At 37.4% G+C, this 22305-nt stretch overlaps 2 protein-coding genes across 2 annotated transcripts in view; one reads left to right on the top strand and one right to left on the bottom strand.

The window, feature by feature from the left end:
• Positions 1-22305, bottom strand: part of LOC140227456 (DNA repair and recombination protein RAD54B-like) — a 294723-nt gene that overhangs the window by 195246 nt on the left and 77172 nt on the right. The window lies entirely within an intron of this gene.
• On the top strand, positions 15702-16886 carry LOC140226821 (G-protein coupled receptor moody-like). Its single transcript, XM_072307249.1, has one exon. The coding sequence runs from the start codon at positions 15702-15704 to the stop codon at positions 16884-16886; it is 1185 nt and encodes a 394-aa protein (XP_072163350.1).

Here is a 22305-nt window from a genome sequence, read left to right as displayed (position 1 = left end):
CATTATCATTCAGCCAATTAGGATCCAACTTCCTCGGCAAGGGCAGAAGTAGAAAGAACTCTCATTATCAGTTGCCTGACATTTCTAGGCCTGCATGTGATGAAATTCCTGTTTTGCAGCACCTGCTGCTGTAACCTTCAAAGATAGCAACCTCCACTTCAGAACTCATCTCCCAACTATCTATCATGATGGACCCTTGTCTGTTGGGGCCCCAAGCAATGCTTTCTCAGGTGAGGAGAAATGATTGCCTCTCAGTCTTTCTACTGCAGGACCAACTCACAGGGAATGAAGTTAACACATTGAAACATTTTCCTCTCTTATGTCACATCTCAACTGATATCAGATAATGTGATAAAAAGTCAAATCATGCATGTATGACTTTCTCAGACATCCATATGATTCTGTAAAACGCAATATTTTCGCGGCATGAAATTTTTGCGAATGGGAGCCGACGACCTTATTTGCAGCATGAGATTTATGCAAGTTGCCTCTAACATTCAATGCATCATAAGTGCAGACAAGATCTTTAGCGTGCATTTTAATTTCCCGAAACTCAGCTCTTGCGAAATTCACGAAATTAAAATGCACGTGAACATTCCTCGTATTACAGTAGCTCAGAGAAAACAGTATTCTCAGTTGCATGAGTTCTCTCTTATACATTACACAGCTAAGTCAGGTAATGTGATGGAACACAAAAATCTTCACACTACATGCACTTTCTCAGACATGCTCTGTATGATGTATTAGAAGAAAAAAAAAAAAAAAGGAGTTCTCTGGGTAGACTGAATTCAGCCTCCCTTCAAGATTTTGGAAGTGGACAGTGTCCAATGTGCGCAGCGCTTCTGTTGCCAACCTTGTATCTCACCATAATTATTTCATTGATTCGACCTTGGGAGAATTTCCCATGTTCCTACCCAGTGCCTGTTGGAATTAGGCCTAAAATTGATGCCATGATCAGGAACAGCATGGGGCATGAAGTAAGGAAATTAATGATAAAAGTATCTGCGGTACTGACTTTTGTATTCAGATTTGACTATTAATCAGAGATCCCCTGGATCAAGATAGAAAAGATGTTACAAGACAAAAGCACGAAGTTATGAAAACAGATATTGCTTTAATAGTTTAAAAGAAGACCTTATTCTGTACTAACATTGATCCACAAACAATGTAGGACTGACATGAAACAATTACGAGGTCATTTGTAATGGGAACATCACGTGAACCATCAGTAAATAACTTCCTATCATATTTGATGTTGCACCAGGGATAACACATCCAGAGATTTCATAATCAGTGCTCAGGAGTGTAACTGTCAGGTTAGTACCAGAAGGACATTAATTACATACACTCTACTGGCACTAAATATTGATTCTTGCATCTTTTTGTTTGCATAAGACATTATTATTATTATTATTATTATTATTATTATTATTATTATCATCATTATTATTATTATTATTATTATTATTATCATTATTATTATTATTATTATTATTATTATTATTATTATTATCATCATTATTATTATTATTATTATTATTATTATTATCATTATTATTATTATTATTATTATCATTATTATTATTATTATTATTATTATCATTATTACTATTATTATTATCATTATTATTATTATTATCATCATTATTATTGTTATTATTATTATTATTATCATTACTATTATTATCATTATCATTATCATTATTATTATTATTATCATCATCATCATCATCATCATCATCATCATTACTATAATTCAATCAGGTAAAGAATATAGGATACATATCATAAACATTGCAAACATGAAACAAAGACCGGAATACTAAGGGATATACTGTACTGTACATGTTACACAAAATGAAAATGAAATAAATGGAGACAACATGAGGGTCAGGGCACACAAAAGTAAAGACATTTACTATTGCCTGTAGGCATGTTAGCCCACAAATGTTGCCCCTAAGAAACATTCAACAATCATTCAAAACTAAAAATTATCACTCCACCCCTGACCCCAACCCCCTTGACCCCATGGCCCACATTAAAATAGAGTGCCCCCTGCCCTTCCCTCATAATTTTCTTTTGCTAGAAAATGACTGCCAGTCTGTTTTATTATACAGCATCAGCAGATATAAATTCTATTTCCAAGATCACAGTATACACCATCAGCATCTTACAACCAAATTACTGATTTATATCAGACTATACATAGTTTGATTACTGGTTACTGATCAGATATTTTTGCATAAGTACATTAAATGCATTTTACAAGTTAGTAATAACGAAGATACTCTAATATATTTGAGTAAGGTTTAGAATCACAAACTTTCCTTTAATAATTCTCTTCCTTCTTCTTCAGTTTCTTTCTTTGCAATTCTTTCCTTTCTTGTCATAGTTATAAACATTACCTTAATATCACAACTAACATTGCTTTAAAACACATACAAACAGAACAGTTTTCGGTTGATTTACAATTTGCACTATATCAATATCTTCGTCCATTTACAGATATATCCATGTTTAATTTTCTCATGATGTGTCTACTGGAGGGGTGAACAGTGGCTTAACTTGGGGTGTACTTATTATATATCAACTCACTTTTGGCGTGGCATTAAGGTTTCCACATAACTTTTTTAGGGAAATTTGGGCAGCTGATAAATACCAAAGCTGGTTTGATTACAGGGTTAGAGACATGTCTCTAAAACACTGAAAAGTGTGATCGCAAATAGTTTGAGCGAGAAACTTGTTTCTGCACAGCAGATAAACGTAAACTCATTTTGAAACGTGTTTCTAGCTTGGACCTGCCCATGCCAACCACTGCCAACTACACATCTCCGCTCCTCAGGTCAAACTGCATAATGGAGCTGTGCAGTGATGAGGCCTCCCAATCGACTCATTATAGAGTTGATAAATGCAACAACTTGAGAAACACAAACCGAAAGGTGTTTGCAAATTATGCATTTTGATAGTGGGTTTTGGAGCGCATTTCAAACACGGAAAAGTTGATAAATGGAGCCCTTGTTTGTACATGTGGCTTTCAACCCATTTCATCCAGGAACCAGGTGGGCCACGTACAAAGAGTTCTTGGGAACTCAAGAATCTCAGAGGGAGTGGGAAAAGTTGCAACAAGGTAGTAAGGAAGAGATTATTATTTCTTCTGTTTTTGTTTTTTTGTTTTTTTTTTGGGGGGGGGGTAGGCATGGCTACAAAACCACAGAGAAGGAGCCCACATACAAGTGCGTTCAAACAGCTGGAGTGAGATTTGGATTACAGTCCAAATTGTGTCCCAAATAACACTTTTCAGATCATCATCACCGTTCAAATGAGGCAAAAATTTTACTGAATAATCGTGACCGAAACATCAATTTTTTTTTTTTGACAGGTGTTCACAAGATGACCAGAAATTTCACTAACCCACTCATATGTAGAACACCTGTGACTTCAGTATGACCCCCAAGCTTCGACAGTAGACCTACATGTACCCAGCATGTAGCACGATTGTGTATGTTGTATGCATTCATCTGCATGTATTGTATGTGCTCAGTGCTGACCTGTTTACGTGCAGTTCAATGGCATCTAATTCGCCTAAATCTATGGATCCACAGAAAAATCTCATGCCTGACTAAGATTTGTATTACCATCCGAACGGCAATGCGAATCACAATTTTTTAGATTGCCAGGCGTTCACACACCAAATTAGTGAGATCTGGATCACAATCCAAACATCGATGCACATCGAAAGCGATCCAAGTCTCACTCAAAAACTGTCGTGCGAACCGCCCTTGTGTGGGTTAGAGTCTATTAGTCCTGAAATAAACTATGGCATGAACACATGATGACACACTCTGCCACAGGAAAGCACATCTGACTGAGCATTTTCGGCATCTGATTGTGGGTTGTGAACCAGATGTCTGATCAGTACATTGTCTGAGGCATGTTTATGCTTCTTGTTGGCTGCCATGACCTAAATATTCAGGTATAACTCACACTTGTGTGTGTGTGTGTGTGTGTGTGTGTGTGTATGGGGGGGGGTGTTTGTTTTCTGTTCCATATTATCATTTAGTAGCACAAACCAGATATTCAAAGCAAAAGGGGTATGACAATACAAACACACAAACACATGCACTCACATACACAGATAAAGGCTACAAATATTCCAGGGAGTAAACTCTTCAAGAGTGAGGCTTTTGATAAAGAGGTCAGAGAGAGGGTAGAAATATATCTTATATTTACTTTTGGGGGAAAAGGTGATCTGTCAACTCTAATTCCCTCTTATCTTATTAAATCATCTTTTTCCTTTTTTTTTTTCAAAGACAGTAAAAGGTAGTGGCTCTTTAACCCGTTGAGGATGGGTTGATTTTGCTACAACACATTTCCCATAGACACCAGCCCAAGTATACTCGGGACTCGTCCTCAACTGATTAAGAGCCTTTGTAAGTCCTACAAAAGGGTAAGATGGTATTGATTAGCCTGTGTAAGATTTTAGCGCACTATTTCCACAGCTCCCATGAGAGAAAAGAAAATAGACGATGAATTTCTTCCATTAATTTTGAACGCTTCAGGCATTTTCCAGCGACTCTTAGTTATAGTCAAAGTCTAATTCAGTACTTCAATGAAATACTACATTCAGAATGAGGTGACATATCAACCATACAAGCCGTCACTTCAAACAATAAGAAGATGATTAATTCTTCCTATGACCACATACGGTGGTTTGCAAACAAGGCCACTCTGTAGGTTTCAAAAAGTAGATACTTACAGTCCACTTCCATCTTGAATAGTCAAAGGATTTGGTTTACAATAAATTTTGCTACATACCTGATGATCAAAGATAATAATCACATGCATGATCACTGAAATATCATATCTTGACGAATGAGGTCTATAACCTTTAAAAGAACACACAGCAGATGGAGTAGATGAAACATCTGCCACAGGCACCAATGTATGCCACTTGGAATTAACTGCCACTGCATGGCCGACACATATCATGCTGTTATATATTTAAGGACCTATAAATGACATACCGACACACAATGATAAAGATCCTTAATCTTAAACTCATTATGAGTAAAATTAATGGCCTAATGCTGAAATACATAACAAAGGTTGCTCATCTTCCTGATAGTTGACACTCTTTCGCAGAAGAGGACTTTGTTTCTACTGGTCATAGTGTATCCTTCAACATTGATGCAGGAGCCAAGAAGTACTTTTAGCACGATCGGATGTCAATCATAACACGTCAAAAACATTGCCATCCTTTGCAGCGTGGGCTAGCTGGCACGCACAACTCCTACTGACATCTCATACAGCAGGATAATTCTTAAAGGTAATATGTTATCACAGGTTAACCAACTGGGTCTGTTAGAAAGACATGATAGATACATTGTATATTACAGACATTATGTATTTTTTTCCTCTTTCCCTATATATTCCACAAGGATTTTTTTTTTCACTCAAATTCCAGGCAGTAAACTGCAGAACTATTAAACATGCCACGTCAAAAAATATTGTTCCTCCATTGTTTGTTAAAGCATACATCTTTCATCATACACAGCACATAGCCATTTCTAGAGCATACACTCCTCAGCCCTGTGGTGCATATTTGTGCAGGGATTCAACCTCACCAAACACACTAAAATCATAAAGCTGCACTACCAGTAGAACTACTTCATATACCTCCAAAGGCACCACATTCTAATACTTCCCTTCTCCCCATGATTCCAGAATTAATTGTCACACATAATATGACAAGACAGAGAAAATTGAATCATTCACACAAACTAAACATTCATGATCATAATGTGGACTTTTTTTGTGACAACATGATCATGTCACAATCACAGTTGCTTAGATTCCATAATAATATTCCTTGTTTATTGACTTTTTAACTGGTATTTTTTTTTTTTTTTTTGGGGGGGGGGGGGTAAGGGGTAATAACCTTCCCCTAATACCCAAACATTTTCCCTTATTGCTCGTAGTGATTTCCTTGCTTTCATTTACCTGTTTGCGACAAACCGATTTTGCTATAACATGCATTTCCCATAGACAACTGTCCGAGTATTCTACGGACTTGTCTTCAGCAGATTAAAAATACACTACCGTCTCTGCCAAATTTTCCCTCATTAACAAAAGAAAATGTTCAATAGATACCACACTCAGGTTTTGATTTCTGTCTATAGCTGTCAGTCAGGAATGGGATAAAATATACACAGCCACATATGTCTATCTACTTCAAGGTTAATGAACAATGACAGCATGCTAGGATGAAAACGTTCTATTAGTCTGTCACTGTCAGATGGAAGGACATTCCCTGAATGTGAAATCAGAAAAATATTCCTAATGGCTACTAATGGAAAACACAGCTAATTCATACACTAACTCTCAGGATTCAATGCACAACAAAAAGGTGAACTGAACTCTGCACTACTTCATACTTTGAGTCAATCGTATACTCATCTAAAAATATACTTCAGTACAAATGAAATGATGGATGATTTCTTTTTTCCCTCCTCCAAGATCTCAGAGTAAACTTATCATATTTGTGTTTGTTTATTTTCTTTATTTTGTAGCTTCACTGTGACCAGTCACTGAGATTCACTGATAAAATAAAAGACACTTAAGCTGAGAAAAGGAAAAAAAATGAATAAAACTTTGCAATTCTTTGAAATTGGGAACTTTAATATAATCAACTACTTACTGTAATTGATTAAAGGCCTGGGATATTCTAAAGTACAGCAATTTGTAATTAAGCATCTTTTTTCCCACCAGTCAGAAACTTAAACTGCAGTAAATTAGATCATATGAAGAAAATTCCCTTTATTTTCATCTTTTCATCAAAAATGACATATTGTGTTCCCTGCTTCCTTGCATTCAACACATCTAAATTCAAAGTCAATTTTCTCAAAATTGTCTTTATCTAGCAGCCTGCCTTCTCATCATGCATGTATTTGGTCTCCATGAATAGCTAAAACAAAATCAAGTAACATTCAATTGTAATTTCAGATTCTGCCAAGGTCAAATAGACAAAAATTAGAAAAGGAAATTTAGGTTACCTTTGCAGGCTTTTGAATTGATGGTCAGAATTATAAGTTCTGCACACAAGAGAGTCAATTACTTTCCTGGAAAACATCACAACTAGGATGCACCAATTGTACACAACTATACACTAGTAAATAATTTCTCCTTAAACCTCTTATCACAACAAGACAAACTGTTAAACAGACAGAATTAGCACGCACGCACATCCTTTCAGTTATCAATGAGGAGAATGTGATGATCACATATCACTTTCCACTTGAGGACACAGGGTTCTGATATTCCTACCAGCAACTCTGTACTACAGGCATATTTGGTTTCATAACAGCTATTGCTAATGAAGCAAATAAGCATCACATACCGATAACACTTCATCTAAAAAGAGTACCGACGGGCTTAGGATGAAAGCCAGGAAGATACAATCATGATGATCCATCGAGTTACAAAGGGGAGAACCTAGTATCGTCGGTTGAGAATAATAAGGGCGTTAAGTTCTCACAAAACCCATAGTGTTCGAGACAACTTAACGCCCTTCTCATTCTCAACAGACGGTATGTAGATGTACTTATTGGTGCTGCAAGAGATCTTGCTACGAAAAACAATTCCTCTCAAAGAGACAGAGCACAAAAATTCAACTGATGTAATATAATGATCTCAAAGCACAATAGGAAACTTGATTTTCCTGCCTCACCCTAATGAATTGTGACAAGAAATGAATACAGCTTTTGGCATATGACCCCAATAGAGTCCTTTATATAAAATATAAGATATGTTTCCTTCGGAGCTAATTTCCCAGTGTGACACATGCCCTTCTGCCTCCCTCATCACACATTGAATCAATTTAGTTCACTTAGTCATAAATACACATTATACAAAAGGACTGATTAGCGAACAGGCAAAAAAATACACTTGGATCCTCTACAAGCTGCCTTGGGGAAATTCAAGAAAAGGGGAGACTGTGTTTCCAATTCCCAAACTCTGTGGGGTAGAATAAACCTCCTCTTTTGTTTTTGGTGTTAGCACTGCTGTTGTTGTTGTTGTTGTTGCTTTGTTTTGTACATAGGTTTTTTTTTTTTTTTTTTTTTTTTTTTTTTTTTTTTTTTTTTTATTGGTATCTGTATTTCTTCCTTTATTTGGGGGGGGGGGGGGGCAGGGAGGTGGCCTGGACTGTGGAGAAGTTTTAGGGCTATATTTTGAACTGATACCATATACCCAAAGTATTTTTCCCCCACATACTGATAATTCTGTGCATGGAACGTCACATAGTACATACTGTACAAATATACATGATGATATGCTTATTTTTCTTTAATTACACAGAACAAAATATATCAAAAATCAAGTGAATAATATTTTCTGAAAATCAACGTAAAAATGCAGTTGGTTCAAACTAAAAGTTGAAACAACACAGAAAGAAAAAAAAAAAAAAAAACATAACCTGGCAAAAGACTCTAGATTTTTATGTCACTAAAAAGATGTGGTGCTGCTTCATTTTAGAACCTAATTGGACATTTTTCTACCTTTTGCATCTCTGCAGTTATTGTTGTTGTTTAAAGGCGCTTCATTCAGTATCAGCAGACTAAAGAGTCACATTTCCATCAGAGAACATAAAGCATGCTCAAAACAGTTATCCCTGCATAGGATGTACATGCAAATGATCATACAACAGACTGTGAAAAAGAGAATGGGACGTCTGCCATAAATCTTCAGTTCAATGGCCGGAGGAAAAAAGAAAAATGACCCACAGAGGGGAAAAGGGCAACTTGAAACCCTGTTCTGTCCTACAAATGCGGGAAGTTCACTTTTACGTCACCATAGGCAGTAAAAGGTTTTGTTGTTATGTTTTCTTTTTTACTTCATGAATTATTTGCTACATCTGCCAAAAAATACCCCACCCTACCCCAAAGAATGAGATAACAATCAGCTCCATAATTGCTATCAATCTCTGGAAAATGGCAGTATTCCTTCCTGTTGGCTGTCATCCCGCAGACATTCGATACAGGTTTCACTCATCTTGCAAACAGTAGGATGCTGACGATTTCATCTCATTGTTATATTCACAAAGTGAGGTCCAAAGAGACACAGACTCCAAACTATGTACCACAACAAAAGAAAACGTGTGCAAGTGATTATCCTAGATCATGCCCTCAGGCGGGAATGGCTCAAGGGAATAAGGTTAATCTTAACCCATCGAAGACGGACTGATTTTGCTCCAATACACATTTCCCATAAACCTCTGCCCGAGCATACTCGGGACTCGTCCTCAATGGGTTGAATAAGTTCTGTCACATAACCGCAGAATGTAGTTGAAGGAGACAAGAGAAAAACTGAGCAAAATCTGTAATTGTACAAGAAAGTTATTTCCATTACCATTGTCTTTTAATCATCAATCACGATATTCAATGCACAGGTCAACGAAATCATCAAAGTCATGTCAATTACATTTCTGCCATACACTTTTATCTGTACACACACACAAACATGCACAAATTAAACATACTTTTTTTCTCTCCTGAATAGTTCCTTTTGAAATCAATGGCTTTCTCTATCACATGGAAGTGTAAAAAAGAAGTGCCAGCCCTACTTTATGTATCTTCAGTAGATTACAAAATAAAATATTTCAACAGGCCCATAACGTAATTATCTGGGCCATGATCTGAATGACGATGCAAAGACTGGTCTATCTATCTGTGTGGACATGACAATTGCGACTACTAATGAGAATCAAATTGTGATCCACGCACCTTGTAGAGTGTGAGGTTTCTGAAATAGTCACACATTTTTTTCTGAATTGTCATGATTGTTTGAGCTGTGAAGTGTGTATGAACGCTGTGTGAAGTCGCACCAACTTTTGTATCTTAAAATGCAAGGTGCATGGTTCAAAGTCAGGTCAAACTCTGTGACTCACCCATGTATAGTTTGGCCTCACTCAAACCGCTGCGATTTGAGTTACAATTTTTCTTCGCGAACTGGTGCAATTTAGATCACAATGTGTGAACCACAGCGCAAGAAGACGTGACTAGAATCGCGATTTGACTCAAACTTTTTCAATGTATGTGCATGAGCCTACTGGGAGCAACATCAAGTTGATGATATCAGTTTGCAAACAAACAACAGAATAAAAACATGGTGGAATGATTTGGGTATTCAAGTTATTCTGGGAAAGATTTTGTGAGTAGATCAATGAGAGACTTGAGAGACTGTGACACAATTACTCCATTTAATTTACATATCTATTCAATTTAAATAATTTGCACTGTTTTGTGAAAAGATACTTCAACACCCATTGAACTTTATGTCCAACCCTAAGGAACCTTCCACAACTATCTGTCCGATTTTATCTTAGTTATTTAAGTCAATGTGGCATTGCACTTTTGAGGTAAACCAACAGAGTTCACGAGTTGTATTAAATACCCTCACCCCCCCCCCCCCATATACAAACTGATTTCTTGTCTCAATATATTATTGTAAACATACACGTGTAGCTGTAGAATATCAGCTGGCAGGTTGAAATAGAAAGATGAAATGAATCAAGTAATCCTGATAGAAGATGGCCGAAGAAAACTGAGATGAATGAAGTATGGTTCAGTCAAAGTTCTATGATTGACTGAAGGATTAGAAAAAGAAAAACAACAACAACCACTTTGAGGAAGAAGATTTGTACTTCCTCTTGGATGTATGACACCAAAGCATGATCATGACCATGATGTGCATAAACAGCTGCTGACTTTCCACAATTAGCTTCAGCAGAGACGAGAGGGGGGAGGGGAGCATGAGAAATGCAATGCAGGGGTAGCGATGTGTGATTCACTAGGAACTAGGGAGTTCATTTAGAAATTGCCCCTGACTGCACGGAGAGAAAGGGAGAGAGGGGAGGAAATAGGGAGGGAGGTGGAAAAAGAAAGAAAAGGAGAGAAAAGAAAAAAAATAACGAAAGGAAGAAATGGCCTGAAAATTTTGGCAGGAGGACGGGGAAAACTTCCATAACAAACTGACTTTTAACAGTGATTAGTTTGCCATTCAGACCTTTGACACTGAATACCATTTTTTCCCTATATTTTCTTCTTTTTCTTTCAGTCAAGAAAGCAGTCTGCATTTTCTTCTCTGATTATTGCTGCCTGTGCAAAATCTTCTCCTCTTTCAGATTTTCCTACCATTTAAAAATATAAATATGTTGCACAAATGTCATAGGAGATTAAATGCAAAATATGTAAAAATAAGTTTGCATTGAAAAATAGATACTGTTCATAAATCCTATATATCAAACAGATATGAAAGCTAAACACTGACAATGTCCACAGGTAAGCATGAGTTGTAACTTACAGCAATGGCACCAAAAAAAACCACAATTTTCTTTCCTTTATATTAATTTCCAATCATGTAAGCGAGCTACAATCAACATTACTGAAATATGCATACATTTTACTGAATATTCTCTATGACTTTTCCTCCTCAGTTTATGCTGTGTGATAAAAGAAGAGAAAATTCTGCCTGTTTTGGTGATTTGCACATACAAGGAAATTGGAAAAGTCTGCAGAACTAAAGTCTAAAGCCGAGACTAGAACTGTCAGCATTACTTTCTGCATGTCTGCTGCAGTCGGTCAGACCAGTCTACTCTCTCCATCAACATGGAAACAGAGGTATTGGCAGTCACTAAAATTGGCTGCTCACAGCTATCGTGCTGCTCCTTTAGCAGGTGACTTCCTCTTCAAGTACCCACGGTGCTGTGCGTGCAGGTCTTGGATGCCCCAGCCAGGGATGTGACGGCCCCCTCTAAGGGACTCGGCCCGGACGACACGACACAGGCACTTTGCGGTTTCAGCCCTGTCACACAGGCCCATTCAGACATCGAGAGCTCGTAGGAGCGCACACGGCCATGGTCTGGAGTTGCCACTCCGTGGAGCCTGCATTGCAAATGCTTTCATTCATGAGGAGAGTGGATCACCACCTGTGATGCAGGACTAGGGACTCAACATCATTTACTCTTGGCTCAATTAAAGTCATTCTCCTTTGGGATGCATACTTATGTGATGATATGGACTACCGGTACACATTTGTGATAGAACATTTTCTCGAATCTCACTTGATGGTTCATATGGCGGGATACTATTAGGCAGGAAAGTCTGTTGCCTTGGCAACTTAGACAGGTGAGTTTTTTTGTTTTTTTTTTCATCTAATTGTAACTTTTCTTTAGTGCTCAACATATTATACCAAATACTGCAATGTTGTAATCTCTTATCACTCTAGCGCATCTTGCATAGGTAGTGACTAATGTCCCTTTTGATACCATGTTGAGGTGATTGTTATGTAATACCTTTGCTGACCTGCAGGATCTAAACCAAATGGGAAGATTTCTGTTTTTCCACTGACTGATTGGTGCTGATAAGTATATGATACACAGAGAAAAGTTGCGAAATGGAATAAAACTTTTCCATCACTGTATATTCTACTGCTAGTCACATTGGCTGCTAAAATCAATCCAGTGAGTATGAAATCTGTTGACATAAATTCTTTTGATTTGAAGTGGTATGACTTTCTTTACAAAATGTTGCAATCATATATCAATCATGGAAGATTTGTCTTTCTGATCGTCTTCCAGAATAACAAAGTTGCAAACAGAGCTTGTGCATGCACACACAAGTAAAAGATTTTTGTTGTTGCTGTTGTTGTTGAATCATATCTGCAAATACCAACCAGAATGCAGCTGCAGCTACAGGTAGACTTGGTACATTACTCTCATCCGTCTTGTCTACCAAATTAAATGCTGGTGTCTGTTCATGCTTTGTGACAAAGTCTGACATCGGGTTTTTGATACTACTTAGGCAAACTCTTTAGAGCAAACATTAATTGGCTTCTCAGGACGTTTGCGGATATTGATGAGTAATCCTCCTATGTAACACTTTGGCGATGGTGAGTGACATGTATCCCATTTTAGAGGCTGTAGCATATTTTTGAAAACCCTTAATAGAGTTTTAATTGATTTGATCTATTTTGAGAACTGGCATAGGAATAGCAATACATGGGAGGTGAGACTTGGTTTTGTAATTTGGTGTCACAGTGTGTGACTGCTGGATGACAGATACAGTGTATATCCTGCTACAATGGGCCAATGATCACTTGCAAACACTGTGATATCATAAAGCATGTTTGTTTTGTTTTTTTGCCACTGTATTAACTCTTGTACAAAAAGATCACATAATTTGTGAATATAGACAATGTGCACTGGGAGGTTGCTAATGAGTTATCGTAGTCATTTTTGTTGCAATCAATTAGAATAGTCATTTTGGACCATCTACTGTGGTGACCTACTGTATAATTTCAAGAGGGAAAAAAAGGATTTAATATACCACAGACGTATGTCATGTTACCAAAAATTACATGTTTCTGATATTCATTCAAACATTGCTGACTCTCCTGAGTTTCAGAGTTTCTGCAAACTCTGCTTGAGTACCGTTATTTTAAGGGGGTGGACATAGGAGGTTATCTGGGAGCAGTTGTTTCCAGTTCCTGATTTTTCTACAATCACATTCCCATTTTTTTTTTTTTTTTAGACCTATTTAAAACCTCTGGGACAGCTTCTAAAGAGCAGATCCATTCAAATCTTGACAGCTTAACAGAGTAGACATTTTAAGGGCACATTCACACTCAGAATTTCTATTACTGACACTGAAAACTACAGCATAACCACTATCTCAAAATACATGTAAAAAAAAAATAAATGTACGTACAACAGCATTTGTTTTCTTTGGCCTTTTTTTTTTTTTTTTCTCATTCAAAGGAATGTACCGGTAATCCACTGTTGAAGTTCTCCTGGGCTCACTCTATATTTTCAGGCAACTTGTTTTAATTAATTTCAAACAAATTCTCTGATCCTAATATGAAATAATGTAAAAATCATAGAGACAGGCATTTCTGATTGTAATCAATTCCAGTCCAATGAGATATTTTTTTTTTTCATATGCACTTATTCAATATGGTTAAGCCGGCCATACGATGTTCACACAATGATCTTTAGAACTGCAAGAATAGCATCTGTTTTTGTCCTGCACATTTCAAATGACTGTGATAATTGTGAAAGTAAAAGTAGAAATCACAATGTACACTCAAAACATGTGATAAGAATCAAAACCTTGCTACTATCAAATAAAGAATGGCAACCAGGGATGACATCTCATAGCACTTTGTACCCAGAGCAAAAGGCACTCTAAAAATATTTACTATTATTATTATTAATTAGCAACAAAAGTGCAAATGTTAAACCTGCTCCCTGCCTAGAGATGATTCATTTGACAAAAAACTTTCGGAAGTTTGGAAGTATATTCAGCAGCATTCTCACATGCCTGTTATCTCAACTAAGACTATCCCTGGGTTTGTTTTGTGTGTGTGTGGTGGGGAGGGGGGTCCTTCCCCCCCCCCCCCCCCCCCTCACTCACTTACTTTCAAGGCTGAAGGAGTCAGCTGTGGAGGATGCAGATGCCTGTGAGTTTGAACTCAAATCCTAAATGTGATCACTTAAATAAGAATAGATTGGATCCATCAAGCTTACTTCCTGTTTCCCCCACCTGAACAGTAGCCAAGTTCTAAGCAAAAACTTCCTCTCTCCCTAACCGCACTCATGAAGGGGAAAAGGGGGAAAAAAGGATGAAAGTGGAGGAGGGAAGAAAAGGGGCATGATAGTCTTCCAGTAACATTAACCGCCCGCCTCCATACATTAAAAATGACTATGTATGACTCTTGATGAGCTGGTGATAAACAACCACAATCACAACACTAACTGAAGCCCAATGATTCATCTTCATTGCCAATATCAATTTCAAAATCCCTGCTTTCATCGCTTCCATTTTATGACATCATACAGCTCAAACACAGATAGGGAAATTTTGATTGGAATTTCTTTTCTGCATCGCATGGCTTCTTTATTTCAGTGTTTGGATAGTTTTCTCCATTTCAGAAAATTCAACCAACAAATCTTTATGTTGTACTTCAAGCATCAGACAGGTGCTGAAAACTTGTGCATTAACACTTTTTTTTTAAAGCATAAAAACTTCTATTGTATATGCCATCATTGTTGAATTGCATGATCCCCCCCCTTTTTTTTTACGAAGATGGATCTTGAAAGTGACAGACATTCGTGCTTCAAATTAAGATTGATGTCATTTATCACAGGAAACTCCAATGTACAGTCCCAGGGCTGAGGATGTGCATGTGACCTTACCTGCACACCGAAATAGCACAATGTGACATGGTTGAAGGGGAGCAGCTGAGGTTAGGGAAAAATAAAACGACTGAATGGTGCCTTGATGTGTTCTTGAGGGTACATTAAAACTGGATTACTGGGAATGCACAGCTGGGCTTGGATCTGTATTTTTTTTTTAATCACAAAAACAATGAATGACAATGTCTATCATTCCATGGTATCTCTCCTTATCTGCGAACCCGGAATTGGCATTCACCGTCATGCTGAATCTTACACAAGTTACTGCATAGTGTAGCATGTATCATGGGCATATTAACCAATGTACTTTACATCAGATACATGTGCTCATAAATCTATACCATTGTTCTTTTTCTTTCTCAGGCTCATCGCATTGGAATTTTTGACTGTGAATCCTGCTGTTGTAGGGAGCACTGGATTACATGACTGCAGGGACTACTATTTGAAGAAAATGGAGTTTCAGTCATTCAGTACCTCTCCAGCCCCATGGAACAGTGGGTTGGAATCACAGGGAATCTCAAACTACGCAGAGAGGGCCATTTTGGCTACCCTTTATTGCATCATCGGAGTTGTGGGTATAGTTGGGAATCTCTTTGTGATGGCCGCAGTTCTCCTATCCCGAAAGCTCCAGACAGCCACGAACGTTTTCATTGTCAGCCTGAGCGTGACGGACCTGCTGGTCTCCATCGTCCAGCCTTTCCAAGCAGTGGGCTTGCTGGGTGAACGCGGGTGGCCACTGCATCCCGTCATTTGCGCCATTGCCGGCTCCAGCGTTGTGACAGCAGTGAGCTGCAGCGTCCTGACCCTGGCGTTGATCGCTGTCAATCGTTACATACTGATCACAAGATCTCGGAAGGATTACAGGCGCATATATACCGCTCCGAAAGTGGCGGCCATGGTCATCCTCTCATGGGCGTATCCCATAGTAACGCTCGTTGTGCCGCAGGCAGCTGGACAGGGAAAACTTGGCTATGATATCAACTCCCGACTATGTGCATGGGACTTTATGCACCCCGCTGCTTACATCTACCAGATTCTGGCCGGCATTCTGGCCATGATATCATTCATCCTCATAGTCACAAGCTACTTCTTCATATACCGGCATGTGAGGCAGCATGTGCGCAACACCATGACAACCACAAACAAAGCTCCGTCCACTCCCAGAGAGAAGAGGGAAACGCAAGAAAAAGCTAAGGTAGAAGGAGGAGAGACAGCCAAAAAAGAACCAGGTCAGAAAAAGGTGCACAAGCCCACACGGCTAGACATCACAATTACCAAGAACCTCCTCTACGTCATCTGTGGTTTTTTCCTCTGCGTCCTGCCATACACGGCACTCCTCTTTGCTACGACTTTTGTGAAATCCCCTGGCTTAATTCTGCATGTTTCCTCATACCTTGCGCTGGTTCTCGTCTTTGACAGCTGCCTGAATCCAATCATCTATGCCCTCAAACATCCCACCTTTCGGCTCGTCTTTGGGTGCATGGTGCACTGTGACTTAGATCGGATCCCAGAACCTTCGAGATTTCTGAGGCGATTTTTGAGTGCAGCAGCACTAACTGAACATGACAATGAGGCAAGATCCAAACAGTCAAACACAGAAACAAGTGTCTCTGGTGTGCACACCTCTTCATGCTGAACTTGAGACACACAATATTGTGTGGAATCAAAGAAAAAAAAAACTTTCTTTCGCAAGCCATTATTTATACAACTTTTGTCTCACGTGTACATTTCTGTAAATGTTCAAATTTATGTGCAAACTTTGGAGAGAAGATATTTTATGATTAGACTTTATTCCTAGTCAGTTTGTAACATTTTGTAACATTTTGTAACATTTCAAAAGGACAACAGCACATAAATCTTTTCATAAGATTTGCAATCTCCATGTTATTTTTTGTGGGTTTTTTTTTTTTTTTTTTTTGGGGGGGGGTCAGATTTGGCTATGATGAGTCCAATAGCAAAAGCTGTGATCAGAAATACATTTCAAATACTGTACAAGCTGTTATTTTCATGAGTTTATTTTTTTGTGAATTTTACTGTTGGACCACGTGTGAAATGTCACCATACACTAGGATAATAATGCACTTATGATAGTCTCGCCGTCAAATCACGAAAACAACATCTCGCAAAAATGTCTGTGACCTCCTCATCCGCAAAATATCTGTAAGCAAAAATAGCAGCTAATACAGTATAAATTCACTTTCCAAATTCTCCTTTAGAGTTCTATGTGATTCCCAGCTCACCTTCACTTATTTTCATTAACAATCTTTATATCAGAGAAATGAATAGGAATAATAGCATGAAATTTAACAGCTGCATACATGTATATGTATCATGGAAAACAAATTAGAGAAAAGAGGAAAATGAAAGAAATGTACTGCAAATGACATTTCCTGCAAGCAGAGAGAAAAAAGCAATTTCTGTGTCTTGGCAAGGAAAATTTTTGATTGAGCAAATTTTAAAGGAGTGTACTTTTTGTCTTGCTTTCATGCTGACACATTTCAAATTCTATCATCTTTCCCAAGTGAAATCGGAATGTGGATTGATCATGCAGACATGAATGGAATATTAGCACACATTATGGTTTTGTTTGTGAAATATTGCTATTGCCTCACACATCAAACCAAAAGTGGGTTAATTGGCCACGTATATTGATTGATAATAGTTAATTGTGCAGTGTTTTTTCAAGCATGCCTGATATGTGTGGCAGGATATCACCCTTCTCATTGCAAGCAAAGTGTTAAGAGCCAAAACAGCCTGAACTAAATTTGGGTGATATCAAGTCAGCATTGTTACTGAGGAGCTGATCCCTCTATGATTTACAATGTATGAGGTAACGCATGACATTATGGTGCTCATTTTTTTTTTTACACTTATCAACAGCTTGACAAAAAAAGAAATGTACGTGTTCTTCATTTTAGTGTCTTGCAAAAAAAAAAAACCTTTTTACAAGGAATAAGGTGTGTGGTACTTGAATGTGCATTTGCAAACAGCATAATATATAATATCTTCAAGCAATTTATCAATTTCATGTGTCTGTTTATTCAAATATCTTTATTGCTTCTAATGGATGGCATCACACCTGTCAACCTTAGGCGCAACAAATACTAGAAAGCAAATGGGGATAGTTATATGAAGAAAAATCATAGTTTTCATCAACATTTCATTTTTATTTCTTTCTTCTTCTTTTTTTTTTTTTTGCCATTAGCTAATTTCACAGAATTAGGAATTTTTGTAAAATGATTCTCCTTTCCTGTAAAAAAAAAAAACAAACCAAAAAATACACAAAAATTAAAGAATGTTCAGACTATGATGTACAATCTAGGAACAGTGGGCCAGTATGTAGTATGGTTGTTCTACAGGGAATTAATTCATTAGATGAAGTTAATATTTTCAGGACCTTCCGGAACATCCATTAACATGCTTGAAATCCTTCTCAGATAGGATTAAAGGAAATCTTGCTTTGACTTGTTACTCTATTCACGAAATTAAAGAATGCTGCAAACATGGTTTCATATGAATGAACAGCAGGACTGATTACTGGCAATTATGGGTTACAGAATCATGTTTCTGGCAGCAATAGGCCAGAAAAAGTCAGATGATACATCCTGCCTCACCTCAGCTATATCCCTGACCAAAGGGCCATGTGACAAATAGTTTAGCTGTTTTCCACACTACAGAGTATATCAAAATCTTGTGGAAGTAATTTACCTATTACCTACATCATCCCTTCATGATTTCTCTCCTTAACAAACATTTATTTCATAGGGCACATAACAGAAAGAAGATGTACATATTATGATTGAAAAGTGCAAGTTCTTTAAATTGTTATAGCTGATTCATTTTAATTGCTTGTGATTATGAGCATTGTCTTTTGGCACTAAGATATGAGCCATTCTGTACAGCAATTATATTGTTTACAAGGTGCAGGTAGTTGATTAAAGTACACACTGAAGTACTGTATAAAGTGTTCAATAGTCTGTTTTCTCCAGAAGGTATTGTGATGAGCCCTTTTAATTTCACTTGCACAAATACTTCTTAATTTCACTTGAACAGCACCTCTCCTAATATGCAACAAAATAGATACAGTTTGATTTCAAAAGATGATGCAGATGGGATTTTTTTTCTTCATTGTATAGTCTTAAGAAATCTTTCCTGAAACCTTGCTATCAGATCAAAAGAGTGTATGTGAAACTAATGGCAGCTTTTATTACTTTATTATGAAACTTGAATACAGACACAAAGGGTGCTGATAATAGACAGGGTACTGAAAGTACTGAAGACTCCACTAAAAGGAAACTAGCATACAGTTGACATTATCAAAGTAAAAAAGTCACAGTGAGAGAGTATAACTGTGGCACACTGAGGTGAAATGTTAGCTGAGAAGCTGCATCAAAAATTGAGTGTCAAAGAGCTCTTTCAGAGCACATTTGTAAACACATTTGTAAACACATTTAGAAATAATCAATTCATGCTACTTCACTAATTTCTTGTAAGTCTGAATGCAACTGCATCACATTTCCACTCATTTTGCTTGCTCTTAAATTGTGTGCATTTGATTAGACCTGTGAATACTCCATTATATCATATTTAAGAAAGGCACGTAAGAAACGTGATTGTACACAAGTTTTTGAGGGGGATTTTTTTTGTGTGTGTGTCAAAGACTCTGACAAAAAAAAAAAATGAATGCATGTTCTACACACTACTCCATTATCTGTTCAATAAAATAAAATGCCACGAAGTTGCACTACAAACAATGTATATGCAAAGTGATGCAAATGGTACATTCATACGTATCAAATTAAGCAGTAGCAACAAACTGAGAAGGAAGATTGGAAGTCGAACTGCATAATATATGTCTATTATGTTCTGCTACGGCAAAAATATAGAGCTAAGATGAATTCAGTCATGAATGTTTCTCCATCAGCAGTAAAGCCTTTGCACATCAGCCAAGTTTCTTTTCCATGAGTCCTTTAATATGGGCACAAGTTGTGACAAAACATCCTTGCATTCCCATAGGCCCTACCTGCCCGACTGTATCCAAAACATTCACTACACGATAGTCATGAAATGTCAAATGTACACTGAGGAAGGATTTTTCAGTCAGAGTTCACTGAACCTTCACAAATGACCTGCATATGGCAGAATACTCCAAAGAATCTAATCAGGTAACTTTCCTTAATGGTTTAGGACCCGGGGATAGGTTTGATAGCAATCCATCCACAGGTTTCCTTCACAAATCTTATGAGCTATTAACTTTCAATCATGGCACACAACAGGCACTACTGATTTCAGTCTGCGTGCAAATTGAGTAGTATCATAACAGCAGGATATCAGGGGCAGGATATTTGAAACGAAGAAACAAACAAACAAATATATGCATAGTGTTATATACTGTATACATGTATATTTTATGTTTTCCCAGTTTTATTCGATTTGTTTATTCCGTTTTAGTTTCACAGGGTAGCCCTTTCAGTTAAAAAAAAAAAATGATTCACAAAGTGGCTCTGCATATATAAAAACAATACAAAATACCTACAAAGTTGCATAAAAAAGTACACATTCACGCATTCACCATTCACAATCAACTAGGGCATGTCATATCTTGCTGTTTTTGGTGTTTATATTGGTCTTGCTACAAACTGTAGTCTAATAAACACTGACACGGAAATTGTTTTAAAAAAAAGAAGAAAGTGTTGTGTATTTCATTCATGCTTTTCAACACAGGCCGGAACCAATGTAAGCATTTTCTGATGAGTGCATTTAATGATGAGTGTCAAAATGAGAACACAAGGAAGTACATTGACACTTGAAAACCTACCATGGTATTTATATCCACTACAGCTTCCTAGATTAGATGCTGAAAATTTGCATATTGTAGAGGAGGAAGTACATGCCTCTGCGACTACGATGACCTTTGCGATGAATTACAGGGGTCAGTATGACTGTAATGTTACGATTAAATTCAACTTCTCTATGCAAATCCAAACATCATAATCTACGCATTGATGAAAGTTTCAATTCAATTCAATTCAATAGTTTATTTATTTCCATCATCACAAAGAAAGAAAAGAAAAAGTTGACGTAATCCAAAGTGATACAATTTTTTTTTCATTTCTCTTACACTCGTCCGATAAAGGATTTTTTTCAATACAATATAAAGTATATTATACACGAATGGTGTCGTAAAAAAGAAACAATGCACTTTGTCATGGCAACAAAAATAGTAAATAATCACAATGATGGAAAACAGTGTTCCACTAAAAAAGCCACGCTTGTAAAACGTGGAACACTGGAACGTGGAACACTGGAAGTTATGACACTGTCGGTTTGCAGAAGTGATGTGCTCTCAATTGACATTGATCTTGTGTGTGTTTGCAACAGTGGCGTAGCCAAGGGGGGGGGGGGCGATGGGGGCGGTCGAGTGCATACTGTACATATACATGACGATTGTGCATGAAACGGGTCTCCCTTTCAACCTTTCATCAAGTAAGATAATTTTTTTCAATATTTTACTCAAAGTGTGCACCAGATCGTAGAATTTCAATTCAAAGAGTGCAAAATCTCTTTTGTTTGGGAGGGGGATAGCCCCTCCCAAACCCTCCCCCTCTGTGCCCCTTTCCCTAGCCTTAGTACACTCTTCAGATTTACACCAAATTCTGAATGATTTATTCTGAGTGCACAAGACTTCTCACTTATATTCCGAACACTAAAAAGTTCCCTCATGTACAAGGGGAATTTCCCCTTTTAATCAACCCTTTCCTGGTTCAGTTCCCCAGATCAGTTTTTTTTTTTTTTTTCATTTCTCAAATATTCCATCAAATCCATCAAATATGCATAGTACATATGAGATATCTCAATTTCAACTTTAAAAAGGCAAAAGCTCCCTCGTATGAGAACAGGGTGATAGCACTCTCCCACGTCTTCTCCCTGCTCCCCCCCCCCCCCCCCCATATACAAGTAGACGTGGCTACACTTTGAAAATAGACAGTTTTCCAACTATGCCACAAAATGTATGGACCAAAACATATAACTGCAATCAGAAAATACAGAATTTC

Source organism: Diadema setosum, chromosome 4, assembly GCF_964275005.1.
Source record: "Diadema setosum chromosome 4, eeDiaSeto1, whole genome shotgun sequence".
Classification (NCBI taxonomy): domain Eukaryota; kingdom Metazoa; phylum Echinodermata; class Echinoidea; order Diadematoida; family Diadematidae; genus Diadema; species Diadema setosum.
The sequence above is the reverse complement of the archived record's forward strand: the minus strand, read 5'-3'. Positions and strand labels throughout refer to the sequence as shown.